The 24,054-nt window shown below is 43.9% G+C and overlaps 1 protein-coding gene across 1 annotated transcript; it reads right to left on the bottom strand.

Annotated features, from left to right (window-relative positions):
• Positions 1–10,988: 10,988 nt before the first annotated feature.
• LOC141145763 (lymphocyte antigen 6E-like) lies at positions 10,989–23,201 on the bottom strand. The gene is made up of 3 exons (XM_073632642.1): positions 23,150–23,201; positions 13,501–13,620; positions 10,989–11,194 (listed from the first exon to the last, which is right to left on the bottom strand). Exons 1-3 carry the CDS (start codon positions 23,199–23,201, stop codon positions 10,989–10,991), a joined length of 378 nt encoding a protein of 125 aa, XP_073488743.1.
• Positions 23,202–24,054: the final 853 nt, after the last annotated feature.

Genomic DNA, 24,054 nt, shown 5'->3' with positions numbered 1-24,054 from the left:
CAGCCCATAATCGCAGCCTCACTGTGCCCATAATTGCAGCCTGACTCAGCCCATAATCGCAGCCTGACTCAGCCCATAATCACAGCCTCACTGTGCCCATAATAACAGCCTGACTCAGCCCATAATCGCAGCCTGACTCAGCCCATAATGTCAGCCTCACTGTGCCCATAATGGCAGCCTCACTGTGCCCATAATCGCAGCCTGACTCAGCCCATAATCGCAGCCTCACTGTGCCCATAATCGCAGCCTCACTGTGCCCATAATTGCAGCCTCACTGTGCCCATAATCGCAGCCTGACTCAGCCCATAATCACAGCATCACTGTGCCCATAATCACAGCCTGATTCAGCCCATAATGGCAGCCTCACTGTGCCCATAATCGCAGCCTCACTGTGCCAATAATCGCAGCCTCACTGTGCCCATAATCGCAGCCTGACTCAGCCCATAATCGCAGCCTCACTGTGCCCATAATTGCAGCCTGACTCAGCCCATAATCGCAGCCTGACTCAGCCCATAATGGCAGCCTCACTGTGGCCATAATCGCAGCCTGACTCAGCCCATAATGTCAGCCTCACTGTGCCCATAATCGCAGCCTGACTCAGCCCATAATCGCAGCCTCACTGTGCCCATAATTGCAGCCTGACTCAGCCCATAATCACAGCATCACTGTGCCCATAATCGCAGCCTGACTCAGCCCATAATCGCAGCCTCACTGTGCCCATAATTGCAGCCTCACTGTGCCCATAATTTCAGCCTGATTCAGCCCATAATGGCAGCCTCACTGTGCCCATAATCATATCCTCACTGTGCCCATAATTGCAGCTTGACTCAGCCCATAATGGCAGCCTCACTGTGCCCATAATTGCAGCCTCACTGTGCCCATAATCGCAGCCTCACTGTGCCCATAATCACAGCCTCACTGTGCCCATAATCACAGCCTGACTCAGCCCATAATCGCAGCCTCACTGTGCCCATAATTGCAGCCTGACTCAGCCCATAATCGCAGCCTGACTCAGCCCATAATCACAGCCTCACTGTGGCCATAATTGCAGCCTGACTCAGCCCATAATGGCAGCCTGACTGTGCCCATAATTGCAGCCTCACTGTGCCCATAATCACAGCTTGACTCAGCCCATAATCGCAGCCTCACTGTGACCATAATTGTAGCCTCACTGTGCCCATAATCGCAGTCTGACTCAGCCCATAATCGCAGTCTGACTCAGCCCATAATCGCAGCCTCACTGTGCCCATAATCGCAGCCTGACTCAGCCCATAATTGCTGCCTGATTCAGCCCATAATGGAAGCCTCACTTTGACCATAATTGCAGCCTCCCTGTGCCCATAATCGCAGCCTGACTGTGCCCATAATCGCAGCCTCACTGTGCCCATAATCGCAGCCTCACTGTGCCCATAATCGCAGCCGGACTCAGCCCATTTTTGCAGCCTCACTGTGACCATAATTGCAGCCTGACTGTGCCCATAATCGCAGCCTGACTGTACCCATAATCGCAGCCTGACTCAGCCCATTTTTGCAGCCTCACTGTGACCATAATTGCAGCCTGACTCAGCCCACAATAGCAGCCTCACTGTGCCCATAATTGCAGCCTCACTGTGCCCATAATTGCAGCCTCACTGTGCCCATAATCGCAGCCTCACTGTGCCCATAATCGCAGCCTGACTCAGCCCATTTTTGCAGCCTCACTGTGACCATAATTGCAGCCTGACTCAGCCCACAATCGCAGCCTCACTGTGTCCATAATTGCAGCCTCAATCATCTCCTAATCACAGCCTCACTCAGCCTCATTGTGCCTATGAATGCAGACTCATCATTGCCTGCCCTTGGCATCTCCCGTGTGTCACGGTTAGAGCTGAGTCTGTGTGTTGTCGGCGGCACTGTTGCAAGGTCCCGCCCCCCCTAGACCGGCTCGTGTGATAGGCGGAACACAGATGCAATCTACTATCACATGAGCTGGTCTAGGGGGGTTGGACCGTAACATCGCCGCCGAACACACACAGACCCAGCTCAGACCGTGACACACAGCGCTCATGTAGCATGCAACCACAGATCAAAGCGGCCCCAGGGCAGCAGCCTACCGGGAAATTTCCTGGTATCCCGGAAGGCCAGTCCGGCCCTGGTGCCAGCTGTCATATTAAAATAGCAGCAGCGGGAGATCCGCCCATCCGTGCAGTATAGTGTGGATAGAGGGATCTGTTATGGTCAGCTTTACTATTATTGAGATCAGGAAAAATCAGAATTCAGCTGCCCATAGATGGATCGACATTCAGAAGGGATTGCCCACATTTCCATCTATCTGTGGCCATTCCCATTCAAAAGAAGTCAAGCGGGACTGTTGGAAACTTTTCGTCATTCAGTGGCTGCAGCCAATTCATTTTTGATGAATTAGGTGGACCTACCCTTTATGGGCGCTCAACCTGCAGCCCTCCAGCTGTTGCATGAATTAAAAGTCCCATGAGGCATTGCAAGGCTGACGGTTACAAGCATGACTCCAAAATGCAGAGGCATGATGGGACTTGTAGTTAGGGTTGCCACCTGTCCAGGATTCACCCGGACAGTTCAGGTTTTGAATCACGTGTCTGGGTTTCAGTCCACCTGAAACCCGGACACATTATTCAGAGCAGGCTGTAGTCATACACAAATCTGTTGCCGCCCGGGCGCTGCGGGCAGCTGTTTGGGGGCAGGTTTGACTGAAGGGTGGGGTGATAATGTCAGCAAGAGCAATTTGGCCACACCTACTGTTTGCCAATAAATAATTCCCTGTGCTGCAAATGTGTTCGGGTTTGGCTTGAAGAAAAGGTGGCAGCCCTACTTGTAGTTCCTCAACAGCTGGAGGGCCACAGGTTGAGCACCTATGCTTTAAATGTTTTGTTGCAATGCATTAAGGGCCAGTTCACACCATAGAAATGCAGTCCGGATGCGTTCCAGATGGTTTTCTGCATGTGCATTTTTGGTGCATTTTTGATGCAGTCCAGTGCACCCCCCCCCCCCCCCCTTTTGTCTTAAACCTAAATAGGGACATGTGTGTTCCAGTGCGTTTTTGGTGCGTTCTGGTGCATTCCAGTGCGTTTTTTATGCTTTTCAAAGCGTTCCAGTGCAGGAAAAATGCAGCATGTTCTACTTTTTTTTCCCTGGAACTGCAAGCACTGGTGTAAACTATGCCATTAAAGACCATATACATTTTTTTTCTTTCTGTGGTATATAGTAATTTAGTACACTTAATTGGAGAAACTCTCGATGGAAGTAAAAATTGAGAATTTCCCCTCTTTATAAATTAAAAAATGGGATTTTTTCTTCTTCTTTCATGGAAATGGCACTTTTAAAGAGGAATTTTCAATAGGTGGTAAAAGTTGGGGAAATGTGTTCTTTTTTTTTTTTTTTTTTTTAATAAATTAATAAAATGGGGGGGTTTTTTTTGTTTTGTTTTTTCTTTTTTTCATGGAAATGGCACTTTAAAAGACTGTAATGGAAATTTTGTAAGTTCTGTATATACCGTAATTGTATTCTATTTTGTATGTATTGCACACTGCCCTCACTGTGCACACGGCACTAATAATGTTTTCAGTACATGTTTAAATTCTTTCGAATCCTGATTAGAATTAGCCTGCCTATGTTACGCCCCTTGTTACCATAAATGTACAATTGTAATATTAATGTGATCCCTACGTAATCATGTGCATAAAAACCTTCAATTGTGTCATAATAAAGCAGGACAGTTATTTGGAAAGATGCTGAGCGTATCTTTTGTGCCTGTTCCCTACTGCAGTAGTTATTATTAATTTGGAACCACTAATCAATATGAAGATAGGAGTTCCCTATCATCAATTTAACCAATTCAGCACCAGCTGTAATTTCCATTACAAGAGGAATTTTCAATAGGTGGTAAAAGTTGGGGAAATGTGTTCTTTTTTTTTTTTTTTATAAATTAATAAAAGGGGATGGGATAAGTTATGTTTTGTTTAAATAAGAAGGAATGTCATTAAGAGAACTCTATGTTATAATTAGAGGATTAAGGTAGGGCACTGTTGTTATATAGTAACTAGATACATTTTATTGGAGTAGTTCTCGATGGAAGTAAAAGTCGAGAATTTCTCCACTTTACAAATTAAATAAAAAGGGTTTGGGAAAATCACAGGTTTTTTTAAATTTTTTTTTAATTTTAATTTTTATTTTTTTTTTTGTTTTTTTTTTTTGTTTTTGTTTTTTTTCCTAGTCCTATTACAGGGAGGGGGGGGGGACTGGATGGCGTGGGATGATGGAATACCTCTAACACGATGGAGTATATTGTGAGATAGGTCTAAGGTTATGTTGAATGTGTTTTATGTTTTGTTCATTATGAATGTTTTGTATACGCTTGTATATATTTATATGGGATTTAATTGAAATGGAATGTTTTTATATGTATAAAAATTTAATAAAAATAATTGAAAACAAATAAATACCATATCACCTACTTTCCATGCATTTTTAATGCAGAAAAAAAAGTGCACTGGACTGTGGTGTGAACTGGCCCTAACAACAAGATATAGCACAGGTTGGCACAGGTCGTGTTAAGACAGCCTGTTTATTGTGAATAGGTTGGCAAGGCAACGTCGATTAAAAAAAAAAACTTGCATGACCTTTTTTTCAAACACAGCGCATCCCGATGGCCAGTATATGAGTTGCAGCGTATTGTGTTCTACCGTACAATGCAATGGGTGGCATTTAATAAATGGCACCGCACACATTGTTATTTTCTAATCAAATTTAAAAAAATGAATTTGAAATATATTGCAATAAATACAGTAAGGTATAAAAGTAAAATAAGATCGTTCCTAATTAGGCTGCTTTATAGTCTAGAAAAAAAAATAGAACAAAATAGAATAGAACAAAACAGAATAGAAAATAAAGACATATAATAGATTAGCAGATGAAAGAAATAGAATAAAAAAGAAACTAAAAGAATCCTGTCAGAAGCTGAAGGGGTTTTGGTCCCAGGTGAGGGGCATTTTCAAGCGGTTTGCTGATTAGGATTTGGGCACTGACCCAGCCAGATATCTTCTCCACTATTCTGATCTTTCAAAACGTAGATACAAAAACTCAATGCTGGTCCACCTTTTGAAGGTGGGAAAAGCCTGTATACCGGCAATGTGGAAGCAGGAACTCCCCTCCTACAATCTCATTGTGGCTCACTAATAGAATAGAACACAATATTCTATTCCTTTATATTCTATTCACTGGCCTTTTGACACTGCAACTGATGTAGTGGCAATCCGGGACACTGTTGGTGGCTGCACTAGTTTGGGTCACTTGTACTGGTGAGGTGGCAATCAGGAACATTGCTGCTATGCTTACACTGGTTTGGTGACACTGGGACTTATGTGGGGGCAAGCAGGGACACCGTTGCTGGCTGCACTGGTATGGTGGGGATCAGGGACACTGTGGGTTTAATATACTAAAATTGAAGCACTTAGAATTTGGTGCAGATGGGCGTGGGAGCCAATCAGCTTCTAACTTCAACTTGTTCAACTAAGCTTTGAAAATAAAACCTGGAAGCTGATTGGTTTCTGCACCAGATTTTGCACTCTCCAGTTTTAGTAAATCTCCCCCCCCCCCCCCGCCATGACTGTCTGCACTGCTATGGTGGGCACTGTATTGGTGTGATGATGATCAGGGACACTGACTGGCTGCACTGGTATGGTGCGGTGATGAGTAAGGATGAGCTCCAGCGTGTTCGCACAGTCCACGTGCAGAGCCCACCAGGAAGTTGGCACTGTGCTGCGCTAATCACAGGCAGTGAGACATTTACCCGATGCGTGGCTGCAGAGATTGGGAAATGTCTCACTGCCTGTGATTAGCGCAACGCAGTGTCGACCACCTGGCGGGCTCTGCACGTGGGCTGTGCGAACACGCCGGAGCTCATCCTTAATGATGAGGGACACTGACTGGCTGCACTGGTATGGTGCGGTGATGATTAGGGACACTGACTGGCTGCACTGGTATGGTGCGGTGATGATTAGGGACACTGACTGGCTGCACTGGTATGGTGCGGTGATGATTAGGGACACTGACTGGCTGCACTGGTATGGTGCGGTGATGATTAGGGACACTGACTGGCTGCACTGGTATGGTGCGGTGATGATTAGGGACACTGACTGGCTGCACTGGTATGGTGGGGTGATGATCAGGGACACTGACTTGCTGCACTGGTATGGTTTACCCGGTTACGTAAACGGGTGACCCCCCCCTCTGACAACATGGGGAAAGCCATAGTGAAGTCCCCATAAGTCAGAGGAGGGCGGGGTCACCGGGTGGCCCCGCCCTCCATTATATAAGAAGTGTCAGAAGAACCGAAGCATCACACGGCGTAAGACTCCCACTGAGGCGGATCTTGCGGACGGAGCGGAGAAGAAGCCAGAGGAAGATAAGGGGATGAGAAGAGCAGAGGAAGAAGAAGATGGAGAAGAAGAATATGGAGAAGAAGAAGATGGAGAAAGAAGAAGAACACTGAAAAAGAAAAAGGGAGTTTGGGACTTTAAATGAGGCGCAATTAAGTGCCTCCATCCCGATATTTGGTATATACAAAAAAGGGGATTTGGGACTTTATATGAAGCGCTTAGGTAGTGGAGATAAAAAGTACCATATTAAATTGCATTATGAAATGTTTATTGGTTTTAATAAATAACAAACAATAAAAAAAGAGTATTCGTTTTATATACAATAACAAATGTATTCATTTCATATAAATATAAAAATTATACACATAACATAATGGAAAATATATATGCACGTATACAGCACATGGTTTGATATTAAGAATAAAGAAGCGTAGTATTCTTGGCAGCCACATGCCTGGTACCGATCGGTGCAATCGCATGGTATATGTGTATTTACTGAATCAAGAGGTTGGAAAAAACAACAATGGTATAAATGAGTAGAATGCCATATAAAATATAGCTGGGGCATCAAAAACAAAGCTCGACGCGTTTCGTGGGTATTCCCCACTCATCAGGAGCTGATGTAACCAAAATTCCTAGAGGATACATATAAAAATAATGAACCATGGTGTCCATATGTAAGAATAGAAAATAAGTATGTAAATAAATATTTGATGTATCCAAATGATTGGATCAAACACACTCACCAACTCAAACAGCAAGTGCGGTGCACGGCAATGGGCGTAGGGCAGGCCAGAAGCATAACCCCTTAACGGGAGCTGAGGCGGCATAGATATAGATGTAACAACGGGCAGGGTGAAGAAGGGCAAGATGGAGCAGAATATGTTCAAAATCAGGAGTGTGTTGTGATGGGAGCAAATGTATCTGGGAACAAAATATGAGTTTTGCCCTTAATTACAGGGTATCATTATATACAAGATATGGCCTCTTTTATGGTTTATGGTTCATATATCATCTATATTGAACTTAGTCGTGGACACATTATTGTTTATTATTGTTTTCATCTATTTTCGTGTTATTATTTTTAATTTCTTTAGGCAGCACCTTGGTCACCAATTGATTGCCCCACATGGCTTTTTCCATAGGGATCCTGGGCACGCCCTCCACCTGGCCAGTTTGTGCTTGTGGGCGGTTTTTGGACGTTTGGGCGTTGCTGGTCTTCCTCCCTGTGGGAGCTGCGATGCGCCAGTGGGTCCTCCCTTTCTCCCCATTCACTTTGTGATGGGAGACACTGGGCGGACGCCCCTCTGCGCATCGGTGCCACGTACCCTACGTCGGGCGTGTGACGTCACTTTTTGACGTCACTACGCCGACGTACAGCGTGTCCATCCCGGTGTCATCATGGTAGGATTTCCTCCGTGCCGACCGCTGAGTGCATACTCGACTCAGGTGCAGCGGCTCCTCTTCTATGCCACCCACGTGGCGTTGGCAGCATATTTTTATTCCCCACTTGGAGCTGGCTGTTGACACGGCTGGTCTCTTCCTGGGATGACTGCACACCAGCCTTGCGGTCCACGTTTGGCTGGTGATGCTCCTACATGCCACAATGGGGTAGGTTGTTGTATTTTCCTCTTTTCCCTTTTCTCTATTTAATTGGCTGTTCCATATGGGTTCAGATGTCCCCCCTTGGTGATCTCACCCCTTCCTGTCTCTTCCCCCTTTTTCACTTGCCACCCCTTTTCCTTGCACTAACGGTCACCACTTCTCATCTTAATTTGGCCACTATACATTTTCACTTCCACTGTCACTCACAGTGCAATATATAGATTTCCAATACTCATTCACTTTTTCACTACACACTCTATTACTTTTTTTGGAGTTCACTGCGTTCACTATTCAGACTGATTATTGTTATTTGTGCAACACTATTGCAAATTTATATATACCTCATATTTTGTTCCCAGATACGTTTGCTTCCATCACAACACACTCCTGATTTTGAACATATTCTGCTCCATCTTGCCCTTCTTCACCCTGCCCGTTGTTGCATCTATATTTATGCCGCCTCGGCTCCTGTGGAGGGGCTATGCTTCTGGCCCGCCCTACGCCCATTGCCGCGCACCGCACTTGCTGTCCGAGTTGGTGAGTGTGTTTGATCCAATCATTTGGATACATCAAATATTTATTTACATACTTATTTTCTATTCTTACATATGGACACCATGGTTCATTATTTTTATATGTATCTTCTAGGAATTTTGGTTACATCAGCTCCTGATGAGTGGGGAATACCCACGAAATGCGTCGAGCTTTGTTTTTGATGCCCCAGCTATATTCTATATGGAATTCTACTCATTTATACCATTGTTGTTTTTTCCAACCTCTTGATTCAGTAAATACACATATACCATGCGATTGCACCGATCGGTACCAGGCATGTGGCTGCCAAGAATACTACGCTTCTTTATTCTTAATATCAAACCATGTGCTGTATACGTGCATATATATTTTCCATTATGTTATGTGTATAATTCTTATATTTATATGAAATGAATACATTTATTATTGTATATAAAACGAATACTCTTTTTTTATTTTTTGTTCTTTATTACAACCAATAAACATTTCATAATGCAATTTAATATGGTACTTTTTATCTCCATTACCTAAGCGCTTCATATAAAGTCCCAAATCCCCTTTTTTGTATAGAAGAAGAACACTGAAGGAAGACCAGAAGAAAGATGGAAGAAGAAGCGGAAAGAAGAAGAAATTAATAAAGGACTTGTCAAAAACCGTCTCTCGTGTTTTTTAACCTTTTTGACACTTTTTTTTGTAAAATGGTAGGGGTACATTTGTACCCCATTACCAATTCACACAGGGGGGTGGGATCTGGGGGTCCCCTTGTTAAAGGGGGCTTCCAGATTCCGATAAGACCCCCGCCCTCAGACCCCCACAACCACCAGGCAAGGGTTGTGAGGATGAGGCCCTTCTCCCCATCAACATGGGGACAAGGTGCTTTGGGGGGCTACCCCAAAGCACCCTTCCAATGTTGAGGGCACGTGCCCTAGTATGGTTCAGGAGGGGGGGGCTCTCTCTCATCCTGAAGGGCCTGGTATGGAATTTAGGGAGACCCCCACGCATTTTTTTTAAATTTTGGTTCGGGGTTCCCCTGTGGGGAAATCCCATGCCGTTTTTATCAATTAACTTTTATGTGTATTGCCGGATCGACAATTCATTATAGCCGGTGCTAACAATAGTAGTTTTACATAACTTTTTTTCCTTTAAAAATGTCATTTTGCTGTCAGACTGTTCTAAACACGGGAAACATGTGCCCCTTTACAGGCATACTATAGACACCCCCAGGTACGAAATTTAAAGGAATATTTCACTTTTATTGTTTCACTTTAAGCATTATTAAAATCACTGCTCCCGAAAAAACGTCAGTTTTTAAACTTCTTTTTGCATTGATACATGTCCCCTGGGGCAGGACCCGGGTCCCCAAACACTTTTTATGACAATAACTTGCATATAAGCCTTTAAAATGAGCACTTTTTATTATTCATATTCCTGTCTCATAGACTTTAACGGTGTTTGCGTGTTCTGGATGCGAATCGAACCGGGGGTGTTCAGCTCATCCCTAGTGATCGCTATGATTTTCCACAGTGATCACATAGTACAGGGCCAATTTAATTTTCCCCAAGTATGTTATTTAAAGGAATTGGCCATGTTAATGTTGCACTTTACACATTTTTTAAAAAAATGCAGCCGCTGTTCGGGTATTGAGAGCCAATGGCAGCTGTCAGAATACTATAGCCCACCATTCATCCAGTAGCACCATTTAATAATGTATGGCCAGCTTTATATGGTTGTATCAACTTTGTACTAGTCCTATTATTGTTAATTGTTTCAGTACACACACATTTCTGGATGTTTAATTATTTATTCTGTAGTTTTATTGTATCTATGCTTGAAGGAGGATCTGTGGATGATGGGTTCAAAATGTATGCAAGCTCCTAAAGATGCTCTGCTAGAATAGCATGTGTCCAGACCAGACCAGGGTTTCTCAACGAGGGTTCCATGGATCTCTAGGGTCCCTCCAGAGGTTGCTGGGAGTTAATTGAGTAATGAGCAATTCCTGCCTCTTATATAAGGTCCTGCTGACACCATTGATCTTTTTACCCATCTGTAAGGGGGTAATCCTTCCCAATGACCACAAGTGTAAGGAGCATTCTTCCCGCTGACCATCACACTAATGTATCATGAGTTGTAGATCTAGAAAAGTTTAGCATGGGTTCTCTGAGACCAGAAAATTATTTCAAGGGTTCCTCGGTGTTAAAAAGGTTGAGAAAGGCCAGTCCAGAATATATAAACTGTTTATTGGTTACAACATAAGGAATAACATATAATTCGCATCATATACACTCAAGATTTACAGCAAATCTCTCGTGAGGGCTCCTAGGAACCCAAAGGCCACCATTATATCAGTACATGGTGCACGCTTTACTTATTTAAATAGGGAAGGTGCCCCCAGGGTGATATGACTATAAAAAATGGTTCATTGGTTACATCAAAAAGAATATACAGTATATATAAGCTTTACTTTAGCTGTGACATGAGGGCCCCTAGGAACCCAAGGGCCACGGCAAGGATGGTGTAGGTAAATTTAATGCTGGAAGCCCCACTGGTGTTGCAGAGATCGGTGGCACAGCAGGATACACTGGTGGAGACCACAACGGCATTGAATCCGGTTGCTGCGCAGACGGCTGTACAAGTCTTGGTGATGCTGGCACCAGAAATACTACCTGTGGATGAGAGAGAGGTGTGACAATATGGACCAACTGCAACCCCCACATATTGGCCAATGATGACTCCCCCACCCCCCCCCCCCGTCTACTTCTAGGGTTGTAGAGCCAGTGCATACAACCTAGGTCCTACCCTGCCTCCAGACCTCAAAAGTCAATAAAGCGGTCTAAAGAAATAAATATGAAATAAGGGATTGGTGGCAACACCATGGGGTCTAGGCATTAAAAAATCCGTTATTTCGCACAGGCCCCACAAATCTCCTCCATAAATTTTCCTGAGGTTTATACTAGGATCATCAGCGCCATCTAGTGGCTTAATGCAGTATTTTTACTTACTGAAGAAAAAAATGCTACATTGTTGCCACTAGATGCTGCTGTTGATTCTAGGGGGAAAAAAAAAAACGTTTTATGCCCCGTACACACGAGCTTGGATGATTTTTCCGACGGAATTCCGCTCAAGCTTGCCTTGCATACACACGGTCACACAAAAGTTCTCTGAACTTTTGACCGTCCAGAACGCGGTGACGTACAACACTATGACGAGCCGAGAAAATGAAGTTCAATGCTTCCGAGCATGCATTGAATTGTTTCCAAGCATGCGTGTTTTTTTTTTTTTGCGCGTCGGAATTGCATACAGACAAACGCATTTTCGGATAGGAACTTTTTCCGACCGAAAAATAGCGAACCTGCTCTCAATCTTTTGCTGGCGGGAATTCCACCAGCAAAAGTCCGATGGACCATACACGCGGTCGCAATTTCCAACCAAAAGCTCTCATCTGAGTTTTGCTGGCGGCATTTCCGACCGTGTGTACGCGGCATTACCGGTTTTTAGGGCTCACGTTGGCAGGTGGGCAGAAAGCTGCTACCCAACCACTACACTGATATCCTCTAGCTTCCGGGTCTTGCGCTGAGCAGCTGCCCCGCTGCATTGTGAACGCAGGAGGTTAGCCACTTGACATGGGTACCCTTCGGAGAATGCTTTGCATTTTCTCCGTGAATTTCTGGTTGGATGAGGAGGCAGGGCAGCGATGTCACAATATCCATACCCCTCATCCAATCAGAGAACACTTTGCATTCACTGAAAAGATACAAAGAGTTCTCAGAATGGCACCTGTGCCCAGTGGCCAGCCTCCTGTGTTTGGTAAGCAGCAGGGCAAGCCGCCCAGCATGGGGCCCCTGAAAGCTAGTGGCCATCTACTGTAGTAGTGGTGTCTACTAGATTGATTTTAAGCTTCCACAGGTATGGCGAAAACATTGGTGCCAAAAAAAATTAAAAATCTTCCTCACTTGCACTACATTGTGGTTCACCCTCCCAGAGGGTGGGTTTGAGCATATTGGCACAGCTATACACAGTGTGTTAAAGGAAAAAAAAAAAAAACAAACAAAATGCAGGAAAACAAAAATGCAAAAAACACATCAAAAAGCTGGGTTTAAAAAAGCACCTCAAAACGCGCCGGAAAAACTCATCAAGAGCAGCCGCATAGATGTGAACCTAGACTGAGGCTGGGTTCCCCGCATCCAATTGGCAATAGCAGATTTTGACCGGCTCTCTATGGAGTCAATTCACATATTTCTGCTGCAGCTCTGGTGCGAATTTGCACAGGAGCCCTGTGCGTCTTTTGGTCAGTTTCAGGTCCGAATTCAGCCAAGAATTTGGGCTGAAATCGGACCTGAAGAACACTGAACCAGGACGCACCGGACCCCTGCTGTGAGCCGCATGCGGCGATGGTGTGAACCCAGCCCAAGTCTGCAAACTGACCCTGAATTTGGGTATTTGGCTCATTATTGGCAGACGTCAGGTCAGATTATAGACACCCCCCCGTGTCGGCAATTGAATTTTCGGTGAGATGATTACATGCCGTGTTGCCTGCAGGGGGTGCAATATTGTACTGCTATTTTGGGAATGTCCAGGTAGTAATAGCAGACAAACCCCTCCCACTTTGCCTTCCCATTTAAAGAGTGCGCTGGCATTCACACAGCCTCCACAAATAATCCCACTAATGTGCGTTTACTTCCTATGATCGCCAGCTCCATCTAGTGGCCATAATGCATTTGATTACCGATTTGAGGTATTTCAGGAAAATACTCCATTATGGCCACTAGATGGAGCTGACAATCATAGGAAATGCATATGGGGGATTACGTGTGACTGTTATATGAATCCTGAGACATGCATGCAGAAAATTTTTTATAAATAGACCCTTGAAATAGTTTGAGATTTCTCCTAAATGTAGATCAGGAGACATGAGATATGGTGGATCATTAGACATAGGACATCTTCAGACCAGGCCCAGTCATAATCTTACCGAGTCCTCCAGCAACGATGGAGGTCATGCAGTTGGTGTCGGTGGCGGAGCAGTTAGTCGGAGTCTTGCAGTTTGTGTTGCTGCTCTGGGAGGTGCAGGTGTAACATTGTAGTGATAAAGCTGTAAAAGAAAAGCAGTATATTCGATGTTCAGATTGTATATTCTCAGCACCACCATTCCAGATCACTCACAGATATTCAAGGATTTGGAAACATGCTTTATATATACACAGTGATCGAAAAAAGGATTTGATCCCCCTGCTGATTTGTGTCCACTGACAAAGAAACGATCGGTCTATAATTTTAATGGTCGGTTTATTATAACAGTGAGAGACAGAACAATAAAAATATCCAGAAAAACGCATTTCAAAAAACTTAAATTGATTTGCATTTTAATGAGTGAAATAAGTATTTGATCCCCTATCAATCAGCAAGATTTCTGGCTCCCTGGTGTGGTAATGAGCTGAGATTAGGAGCACTCTCTTAAATGGAGTGCTCCTAATCTCAGCTTGTTACCTGTATAACCCTTTCATGACTAGGCCTATTTCTGACATTTGGTGTTTACAAGTTACAATCTGTATTTTTTGCTACAAAATTACTTAGAACCCCCAAACATTATGTATATTTTTTTTTTGCAGAGAATCTAGAGAATAAAATGGTGATTGTTGCAATATTTTATGTCACACGGTATTTGTGCAGCGGTCTTTTAAACGCAACTTTTTGGGGAAAGGGACACATGAATTTTAAAAAAAGAAACAGTAAAGTTAGCCCAATTTTTTTGTATAATGTGAAAGATGATGTTACGCCGAGTAAATAGATACCAAACATGTCACGCTTTAAAATTGCGCACACTCATGGAATGGCGACAAACTACGGTACCTAAAAATATCCATAGGCGACATTAAAAAAAAAAAATAATGGTTACCAGGTTAGAGTTACAGAGGAGGTCTAGGGCTAGAATTATTGCTCTCACTCTGACGATTGCGGCGATACCTCACATGTGTGATTTGAACACCGTTTACATATGCGGGCGCGACTTCCGTATGCTTTTCTTTGCTGCACGAGCTCGCAGAGATTTTTATTTTATTTTTTTTTTAAATTTCATTTATTTTTTTTTACATTGTGGTTTTTTGTTTTTTTTTATCACTTTTATTGCTGTCACAAGGAATGTAAACATCCCTTGTGACAGTCATAGGTGGTGAAAGGTACTCTTTATGGAGGGATCGGGGGGTCCCTCCTTTGCACTTCAAAGTATTCAGATTGATGTTTTCGGTGATTCTGAATACTGTATATTTAAAAACCGGCGCCATTGGCAGCCGAGTAAACAGGAAGTGACGTCATTTCCGTGTTTACAGAGAGAAGACTGGAACAAAGCCATTTCTGGCTTCTGCCAGTCTCTCTCTAGCTGCCGGAAAAGGCGGATCAATGATCGGGACTCCCGGTGGGTTGGGAAACCCGATAAGAGCGGCGAAAGGCGGCGAGAGGTGGGGGGATTTTCCCTCCCGCTCCTCTGGTATGACAACTGAGCGGCTTTTAGCCGCATCGGTTGTTATCCCTGGATAGCCGACCGGCGGCTCTAAAAAACGGTATTGGGATGATGCCTGCAGCTGCGGGCATCATCCCGGTATAACCCCCAAAAGCCGAGGTCATGTATCTGCGTAAGCTCGGCGGCAAGGGGATAAAGGACACCTGTCCACAGAAGCAATCAAATTCCAATCTCTCCACCATGGCCAAGACCAAAGAGCTGTCCAAGGATGTCAGGGACAAGATTGTCGACCTACACAAGGCTGGAATGGGCTACAAGACAAATCACCAAGCAGCTTGGTGAGAGAGTGACAACAGTTGAGGAGATTATTCGCAAATTGAAGAAACACAAAAAAACTGTCAATCTTCCTCGGTCTGGGGCTCCATGAAAGATCTCACCTTGTGGAGTTTCAATGATCATGAGAATGGTGAGGAATCAGCCCAGAACTACACGGGAGAACCTTGTCAATGATCTCAAGGCAGCTGGGACCATAGTCACCAAGAAAACAATTGGTAACACACTACGCGCCCACAAGGCTTCCCTGCTCAAGAAAGTATCTGAATGATTCAGAAGAGAACTGGGTGAAAGTGTTGTGGTCAGATGAGACCAAAATTGAGCTCTTTGGCATCAAAACAACTGGCCGTGTATGGAGGAGGAGGAGGAATGTTGTCTATGACCCCCAAGAACACCATCCCCACCGTCATACATGGAAGTGGAAACATTATGCTTTAGGGTGTTTTTCTGCTAAGGGGACAGGACAACTTCATTGCATCAAAGGGACGATGGACGGGGCCATGTACCATCAAATCTTATGTGAGAACCTCCTTCCCTTAGCCAGGGCATTGAAAATGGGTGGTGGATGGGTATTCCATCATGACAATGATCCAAAGCGCACGGCCAATGCAACAAAGTAGTGTCTCAAAAAGAAGCGCACTTAAGGTCCTGTAGTGGCCTAGCCAGTCTCCAGACCTTATTCCCATAGAAAATATGTGGAGGGAGCTGAAGGTTTGAGTTACCAAACGTCAGCCTGGAAACCTTAATGACTTTTAGAGGATCTGTAAAGAGGAGTGGGACAAAATCCCTCCTGAGATGTATGCGAACCTGGGGGCCAACTACAAGAAACGTCTGACCTCTGTGATTGCCAACAAGGGTTTTGCCACCAAGTAGTAAGTCATGTTTTGCGAAGGGGATCAAATACTTGTTGTGTGAGGACGGTGCTGAGTTCCTGGACAGGTAAGTGTGTTAGTCAGCAGATACAGTTTTTTTGCTCCAGTGCAAAAATGAATAAAAATTAAAAGCATATTTGCAACGTGTTCATTTATTATTTTTTGCAAATCTGCCACTAAATGTCACTACAGTGGAACCTTGGATTACGAGCATAATCCGTTCCAGGAGAATGCTTGTAATCCAAAGCACTCGCATATCAAAGCGAGTTTCCCCATAGAAGTCAATGGAAACAAAGATAATTTGTTCTGCATTGACTTCTATTGCATGCAATACCACATGTGGCCAGAGGTGGGGGGGCGTCAGGGAGCCTCGAAAATACTCAGGGACAGCTTGCCTGATCTCGGAAGCCCTCGGAAAGGCTCGGAAAACACTCGGGAACAGAGTATTTCTGATTTTTTTACAAGTATTTCTGAATGGCTCCGAACCATTCTGAGTGTCACTGGCGCCCCCGCACCTCTGGCCAAATGCAGTACTGCACACCCCATTGGCTTGAATCCTGCTCGTTTTGGGAGACAACACTCGCAAACTGGGCCAGGATTTAAAAGAAAAAGTTGCTCGTCTTTCAAAACACTCATTAACCGCGTTACTTGTAAACCAAGGTTCCACTGTATATCATAATCTTTTTTTGTAGTATGCTGACATCTAGGGGCAGTTTTGGGCCAGTAACTTTAGTAGTGTGATTTTGGCTTCCTGTGTCCTCCCCTCTTGTTTAGTGCTAGTTGGTTTAGTCCTAGCTAATCACAGAGACAGGGCTCAGGAAAGTCATGGGGGGGGTGTTAAAAAAAAGACAAAAGCGGATTTTTGGTGTTAATCCCTCTTAAGGTATTGTGTCAAATTTCTATAAAGCATTTGCAACATTTTGTTTCTGACAGCTACTCATGCACTGAATGCAGATAGTTCTAAAAAATTTCCACTTTTCACATTTCATTCAATGCACCAAATGTAATGTAATGTTATTAGGCTATTTTTTTGTTGACTTGAAATAGCAAATACCACATTTGGCCACTAGATGGCTCTAAGTATCTTAGGAATTTCCTATGATACTTAGCGCCATCTGATGTCCAAGTGCAGTATTTTCCATCTTAAATCAAATAAAACGAACATTTGTTATTTGGCCGAGTCGCAGAGAACAAGGGTACATGCACTTTTTACTGGGAGCAATTTTTTATAGCTACACCCCATAATAACATTATGAATAGAGATCACTTTTTTTTTTCCTATGTAACTTGCACATTTACCTAGTAAAATTACATATTCAGCTGAACTTCTATAAGCAGAACGCCTTGAACATTATACAAGTTTTAGAACAGGAAAAGCATTTTGGATTAGCAACTAAACATCTTTAACGTTACAGAACCCAGCTAAGTGTACCTACACCAGGACCTGGAGAAATGAGAACCTTCATTGAATTCTTACTTTCATTCTTGTAATGCCAAAAGAAAGCTAGAAGATGGTTACGCTGATGGAATTTCAGGATGGATAAAACAGTAGCTAAGTGGTTAGCACTTCCACCTAGCACTGCTAGGGTTGTTGGTTCAAACCCAACCATGGTGCTACCTGCCTGGAGTTTGCATGTTCTCCCTGTGCCTGCATGAGTTTCCTCCCACACCAAAGACATGCTGGTAGGTTGATTGGTCCCAGTATGTGTATGAAAGGGAGTAAGGCCAGTGTTCTATCGAATAGTGCCCTCCGTCGAAAGGTGCCCCGCGCATGCGCAGCTTGGAAGGCCACTCCAGCTGAAATCACCATGATGTCACCATAGCGCATGTGCACATCGTAGGAGACATTTTTCTACGGGGGATACCATTTGACGGTCAGAATTAAAAGCTATGCAAACAGCAGAGGGAAGAACGTACATGTCAGATTCGCTGTTGCTGAGCGTGTTTTGTCTGTGTTGCAACCCGCCCTCAGACACGGGCAAAACCCGACCTTGAGCACGCGGTAAACCCGCCACTGCAACCGCGAGGCACAATCCGACAACTACGGTCTCCTTCCGCTGTTTGCATAGCTTTCAATTCCTTGAAGACGTCCTGTGGGAGGGCAAAACGCGTTGATGGAATTTCCGGGCTTGAGGACAACAGACGTCACTTCCGGTTATCGGTGGAATGTGCGGAAGGATGTACTGGAAATGGAGCGAGTACAAAGAAGGGCAACAAAGCTAATAAAGGGTCTGGAGGATATTAGTTATGAGGAAAGGTTGTGAGCACTGAACTTATTCTCTCTGGAGAAGAGACGCTTGAGAGGGGATATGATTTCAATATACAAATACCGTACTGGTGACCCCACAATAGGGATAAAACTTTTCCGCGGAAGGGAGTTTAACAAGACACGTGGCCATTCACTAAAATTAGAAGAAAAGAGGTTTAACCTTAAACTATGTAGAGGGTTCTTTACTGTAAGAGCGGCAAGGATGTGGAATTCCCTTCCACAGGCGGTGGTCTCAGTGAGCAGCATTGATAATTTCAATAAACTATTAGATAAGTACCTGAATGACCGCAACATACAGGGATATATAATGTAATACTGACATATAATCACACACATAGGTTGGAATTGTGTCTTTTTTTTTCAACCTCACCTACTATGTAACTATGTAAAAGAATAGAATATAATAGAGTAAAACAGAACAAAATAGAATAGAAAATAAAAGAACAGACCGGAACAAAAAAAGAATAGAATATAATAGACAATAATAGAATGGAATTCAAAAAATAAAATAGAAAGAATATAACCATTTCCCAAAATTCAAATAGAATCAATTCGAATAGAATAGAAAAAAACTGAAAAGTATAGAAAAAAAAACAGCTGAGGGTTTACGATGGATCTCCCTGAGGCTCTATGCACACAAAAAAAAAAATGTAAAAAAAAAGTTTTTTCCTGCCTCTAAACGTTGAGCTTAACTACTTCAATACCGGGCACTTTCACACCTTCCTGCCCAGGCCAATTTTCAGCTTTCAGCGCTGTCCCTTATTCAATGACAATTGCGCGGTCATGATGCTACGCTGTACCCAAACTAAATTTTTGTCATTTTTTCCCCACAAATAGAGCTTTCTTTTAGTGGTATTTGATCACCTCGGCGGTTTTTATTTTTTGCTAAACAAATAAAAAATACCGAAAATTTTGTAAAAAAAATTTTTTTCTTTGTTTTTGTTATAGAATTTTGTAAATAAGTAAGTTTTCTCCTTCACTGATGGGCACTGATAAGATGCACTGATGGGCACTGATAAGGTGGCAACGATGAGGTGGCACTGATATGCGGCACTGATGGGCATTGATAGGCTGCACTGATGGACACTCATAGGTGGCACTGGTGGGCACTGATAGGCCGCACTGATGGGCACTGAAAGGCTGCACTGATGGGTACTTATGGGTGGCACTGATGGGCACTGGGCACAGATAGGAGGTGCTGCTGGGCACTTATGGGCACTGAAAGGTGGCACTGATGGGCACTGATGGCTGGCACTGATAGATTTAACTGATAGGCATCACTGATGGCACTGGCAGGCATTGAGGATCGGCACTGATTGGCAGCTGCCTGGGCACTGTTTGGCATTTCCCTGGTGGTCTAGGGTGGCATACCTGGTGGTCCAGTGTGGTGACCATCTCTGGTGGTCCTGGGCGGGCATCCGAGTCAGGAGAGCCGCCGACCGGCTCTCCTCTACTCGCATCTGTCAGACGCGAGTGAGGAAAAGACGATCAATGGCTCTTCCTGTTTACATTGTGATCAGCGGGAAGCAAGTGGTTAAACTATGCCTGTAATGGTCCTAATGTGTATGGACACAGGATAACATTGAGCAGCTATACAGACAGAAAAAATCTCCTGTAGATTAGAATGAGCAACTTTTAAGCCAGTGTGCATGGACCCTAATGGAAACACACAGGGCTGCTGTTAGAAATCATGGGGCCCCAAACAATCTACCTTTCGGGGCCCCCTTTGATCCACCCTTGACCCCGCTCCTGGCCCCTACATGGCCTCCTGGCTTTGAACATGTAACAGCACGAGCCATGACAGGTCCTCTTTATGGAGAGATCTGGGGTCTATTGGACCCCATATCTTTTCTCTGGCCCCCAAATCATCTGATCAAACTGAGATTGCTGCTCCTACAGGGCCTTAGAAAGCCCTATTTTTTTATTTTGCCGAAAAGAACTGTAAAGCTGCCTGCCCCCCCCCCCCCCCCCCCCCCTTGTTGAGCTGATAGGGCCGGGTCCTGTATAAAAGCCTACCTGTACTGCCTTATCAGCGGCCCTGGGAGCACAGACAGCACTAAATACTTGGCAACTGGGAGGAGGAGGAGGAGAAGGAGGAGAAGGAGAAGGAGGAGAAGGAGGAGAAGGAGGAGGAGGAGGTTCCTGTGCTGCTTTGGGGCGACTTCATCACAACTTGCATTGACTTCTGTTAGAGAAGACATATACAAGCCGGGATGAAGTCACACAGGGATGTCCCGACACTCAATTTGCAGAGATGTGTGAACTTTCCACACAATGGATACTTTGTACTTCAATTCCTTTCCCCGCTCAGGAAATGTATCGTTATGTTTTAGTTGTATTTGTATCTTTTAGGTTTTCATTTGTAAATCTTTTTGTTGCAAAACCTTGTTCTTTTTTTGAGGCTGGGTTCACACCATTGATCCCCGCATCCAATTCACAATAGCAGGAGATTTTGATCGACTCTATGGAGCAGGTTCACGTATCTCCGCAGCAGGTCCGGTGCGTTTTGCAAGATATTGCTGTGCGTCTTGTGGTTCATTTTCAGGTGTAATTTCAGCCCAAAGTTCAGGCTGAAATCAGACCTGAAGCGGTGAACCGGCACGCACCGGACCCCCCGCTGTGAAACGGATCCGTCTTAGGTGTGAACCCAGCCTTAAGCCTCGTCCACACGATCGGAATGTTGGCTAACAAAACCGTGGACTTTTGTCCGAAGGGCGTTGGCCCAAACTTGATTAAAAAAAAAAGAGAAAACCTACGCTATCAAGCAAAAAATTAATATAACTGCAGCTGCAACAAAACCACAAATATCAAAGAGGTGAAAAATTACATACAAAGAAAAAATTGTGCGCTTGCATTAGATATTTAAATCTATATTACTACATGATTATCATAAGTAGATAAACAAATAAATAAAAAAATAAATAAAAAACACCATCAAAGTTAATTGTGAGTGAATTAGAAAGTCGCTATGCTACGGAGCAAACAGCGACATGTAAGTCAAATACTAATTGACCATTGCATACATATAAACCAACAATAAAGTTATAGTTTACCTAGGTAAACTTTACCTTAGTAAATTTTACCTACGAGTCCAAACGAGGGAGTGTTTACATCAATGCGGAAGTGTAGTAATATAGATTTAAATATCTAATGCAAGTGCATAATTTTTTCGTTGGCCCAAACTTGTCTTGCATACACAGGGCCACACAATTGTTGTCCAACAATCACGAATGTAGTGACATACTACGTGGTTTTTCAGCTCTTTAGTGCCACCCTTTGGGCTCCTTCTGCTAATTTCGTGTTTGGAGAGTGTTGATTCGCGCTTTTCTTTTTGCGCTTTTCATTTCGCGCTTTTCAGTTTGTTTCTGAACGGCCGTTCGTCAACTAGCCATGTTGCGGAATCGGAGGAGATAACGTGTTATTTATTATTGGCCTTGGAGTTATTGCTTTGACATTATTTTTTTGGTTGAATAATAATGATTTGATTTGGTATATTTTCTATATTTTTGGATGCATAGAATGCACTTTTTGGTTAAGTTCTATTGGCAGATATCATGTCTAATTTTATTTGTTTTCTTTTTTAATGCACAATAAAAAAATTGTGTAGAATAATACTTGGCTGTGTGTTTTACTTCAAATGACAGTTTGGGAGTCGGCAGTTACATTTTATAAAATACAATGTAACATTAACAAGGGACACCAACATAGTTGTATCTTTGATCTTATAAACTACGGGATAACGGTGTTGTGGTAACTTGCACCAAATAAAAAAAAAATAATATTATTATTCTTGATATCACTAGAAAATAAAAGCCTTTGAAAATCAGTTTGCAATAATTCCATCAGTATCACCAGCAAAGCAGCTTCATTATTATCCCATTAAAGAAGAAGAGAATTGTGCGCTGCATTTCCACATTTCATAATTTGCCGCGTCACGAATGTTAATTCTCCATTACGACGCTAGTTACAAGACCGACCGCTTCCGGCTCGTTCCTCGCTTCCGAGCATGCATGTTTGTACTTTGGACTTTTGTCCGACGGACTTGTGTACACACGCTCAGAAAATCTGACAACAGACATTTGTCTGCGTAAAATTTTAAAACCCGCCATCCAACATTTGTCCGCGGAAAATCCAACAATTGTCCGATGGAGCGTACAGACGGTGGGATTTTCCACCAACAGCCTGACATCGAACATTTCCCGTCAGGTTTAAGCCTCGTACACCTGATCGGATTTTCGGCCAGGAATTGTTTGCCTAAAATCCGACGCTCAGTACGCTCCATCAGACAATTGTTGTCCAACTTTCGGCCAACAAATGTTGGATGGCAGGCTAGTCAATTTTCGGCGGACAGCGGTCTGTTGTCAGATTTTTGTCTCGTCTGTACACAAGTCCGTCACACAAAAGTCCAAAGTGCAAACAGGCATGCTCGGAATCGATGCTCACCAAACACGACATTAGCAGAAGGTGCCCAAAGGGCGGCGCTCAAGAGCTGAAACATTTAGTACGTCACTACGTTCGTGTTTGTTGGCCGACAATTGTGTGCCGTTGTATGCAAGACTAGATCCAGGCAACGCCCTTCGGACAAAAGTCTGACGCCCTGTCTGCCAACAATCCGATCGTGTGTATGAGGCTTTAGTGTATTGTTGTCATATCACAGTGATCCCATAATGATAATATTTTCTGGACTTACCTGAACCGACGCAGAGTGCGATGAAGACCAGTAGACCTTTGGTGGATGCCATTGTGAGTCAGAGGTGAGTGTGTCCTCCTGGCTGTCCCACCCTCTTATATACGAATGTCTGTGTATGTGTGGTGGGGGGGGGGGGGGCAGTTTCCATGAAAACTAACGACGGTCACTCCTTGTTCTCTGAAATCCAAGAGGACACTTGGAGACGGCAGACCTGTCATTTGGAGTCATGGCCAGTATGGAAGGACAGACAGCGAGTTGTCATAGAAACTGTCACCTCTGAGAACAATGGCGGCCACTCCTCCACAATCCAAAATCAGGATGACATCAGACCAGCTTACAGGTGAAATTTTACGTCAGTTGGTTTTAGGTGACATGAATAAAGCCGGACATACACAAATTTAGTAAAATATATATATATATATATATATATATATATATATTTGTTTTTGATAAGTTCATGCAATTTTCTTTCATGGGAACAAATGGGGTGACGGCTTTTGACCAAAGCGCCAAGAAAAATTGAAGGCGAAAGATGGAAATGTTTGTCTTATTTTTTTTATTACTAAAACCCCTTTCACACTGGGGTGTTTTTCAGGCGTTTTTCAGGCGCTTTAGGCCCCTTTCACACTGGGGCGGGAGGTGCGTCGGCGGTTAAGCGCCGCTATTATTAGCGGCGCTTTACCGTCGTTTTAGCGGCGGTATTAAGCCGCTAGCGGGGGGGGGTTTACCCCCCCCCCGCGCTAGCGGCCGAGAAAGGGTTATAAAACACCGCTGCAGAGACACTTTGCCGGCGGTATAGCCGCGTTGCCCTATTGATTTCAATGGGCAGGAGCGGTGAAGTAGCGGTGTCTACTCCGCTCCAAAGATGCCGCTAGCAGGACTCTTTTCCCGTTCTGCTAGCGCAC

Source organism: Aquarana catesbeiana, linkage group LG05, assembly GCF_042186555.1.
Source record: "Aquarana catesbeiana isolate 2022-GZ linkage group LG05, ASM4218655v1, whole genome shotgun sequence".
In the NCBI taxonomy this organism is placed as follows: Eukaryota; Metazoa; Chordata; class Amphibia; order Anura; family Ranidae; genus Aquarana; species Aquarana catesbeiana.
The sequence above is the reverse complement of the archived record's forward strand: the minus strand, read 5'-3'. Positions and strand labels throughout refer to the sequence as shown.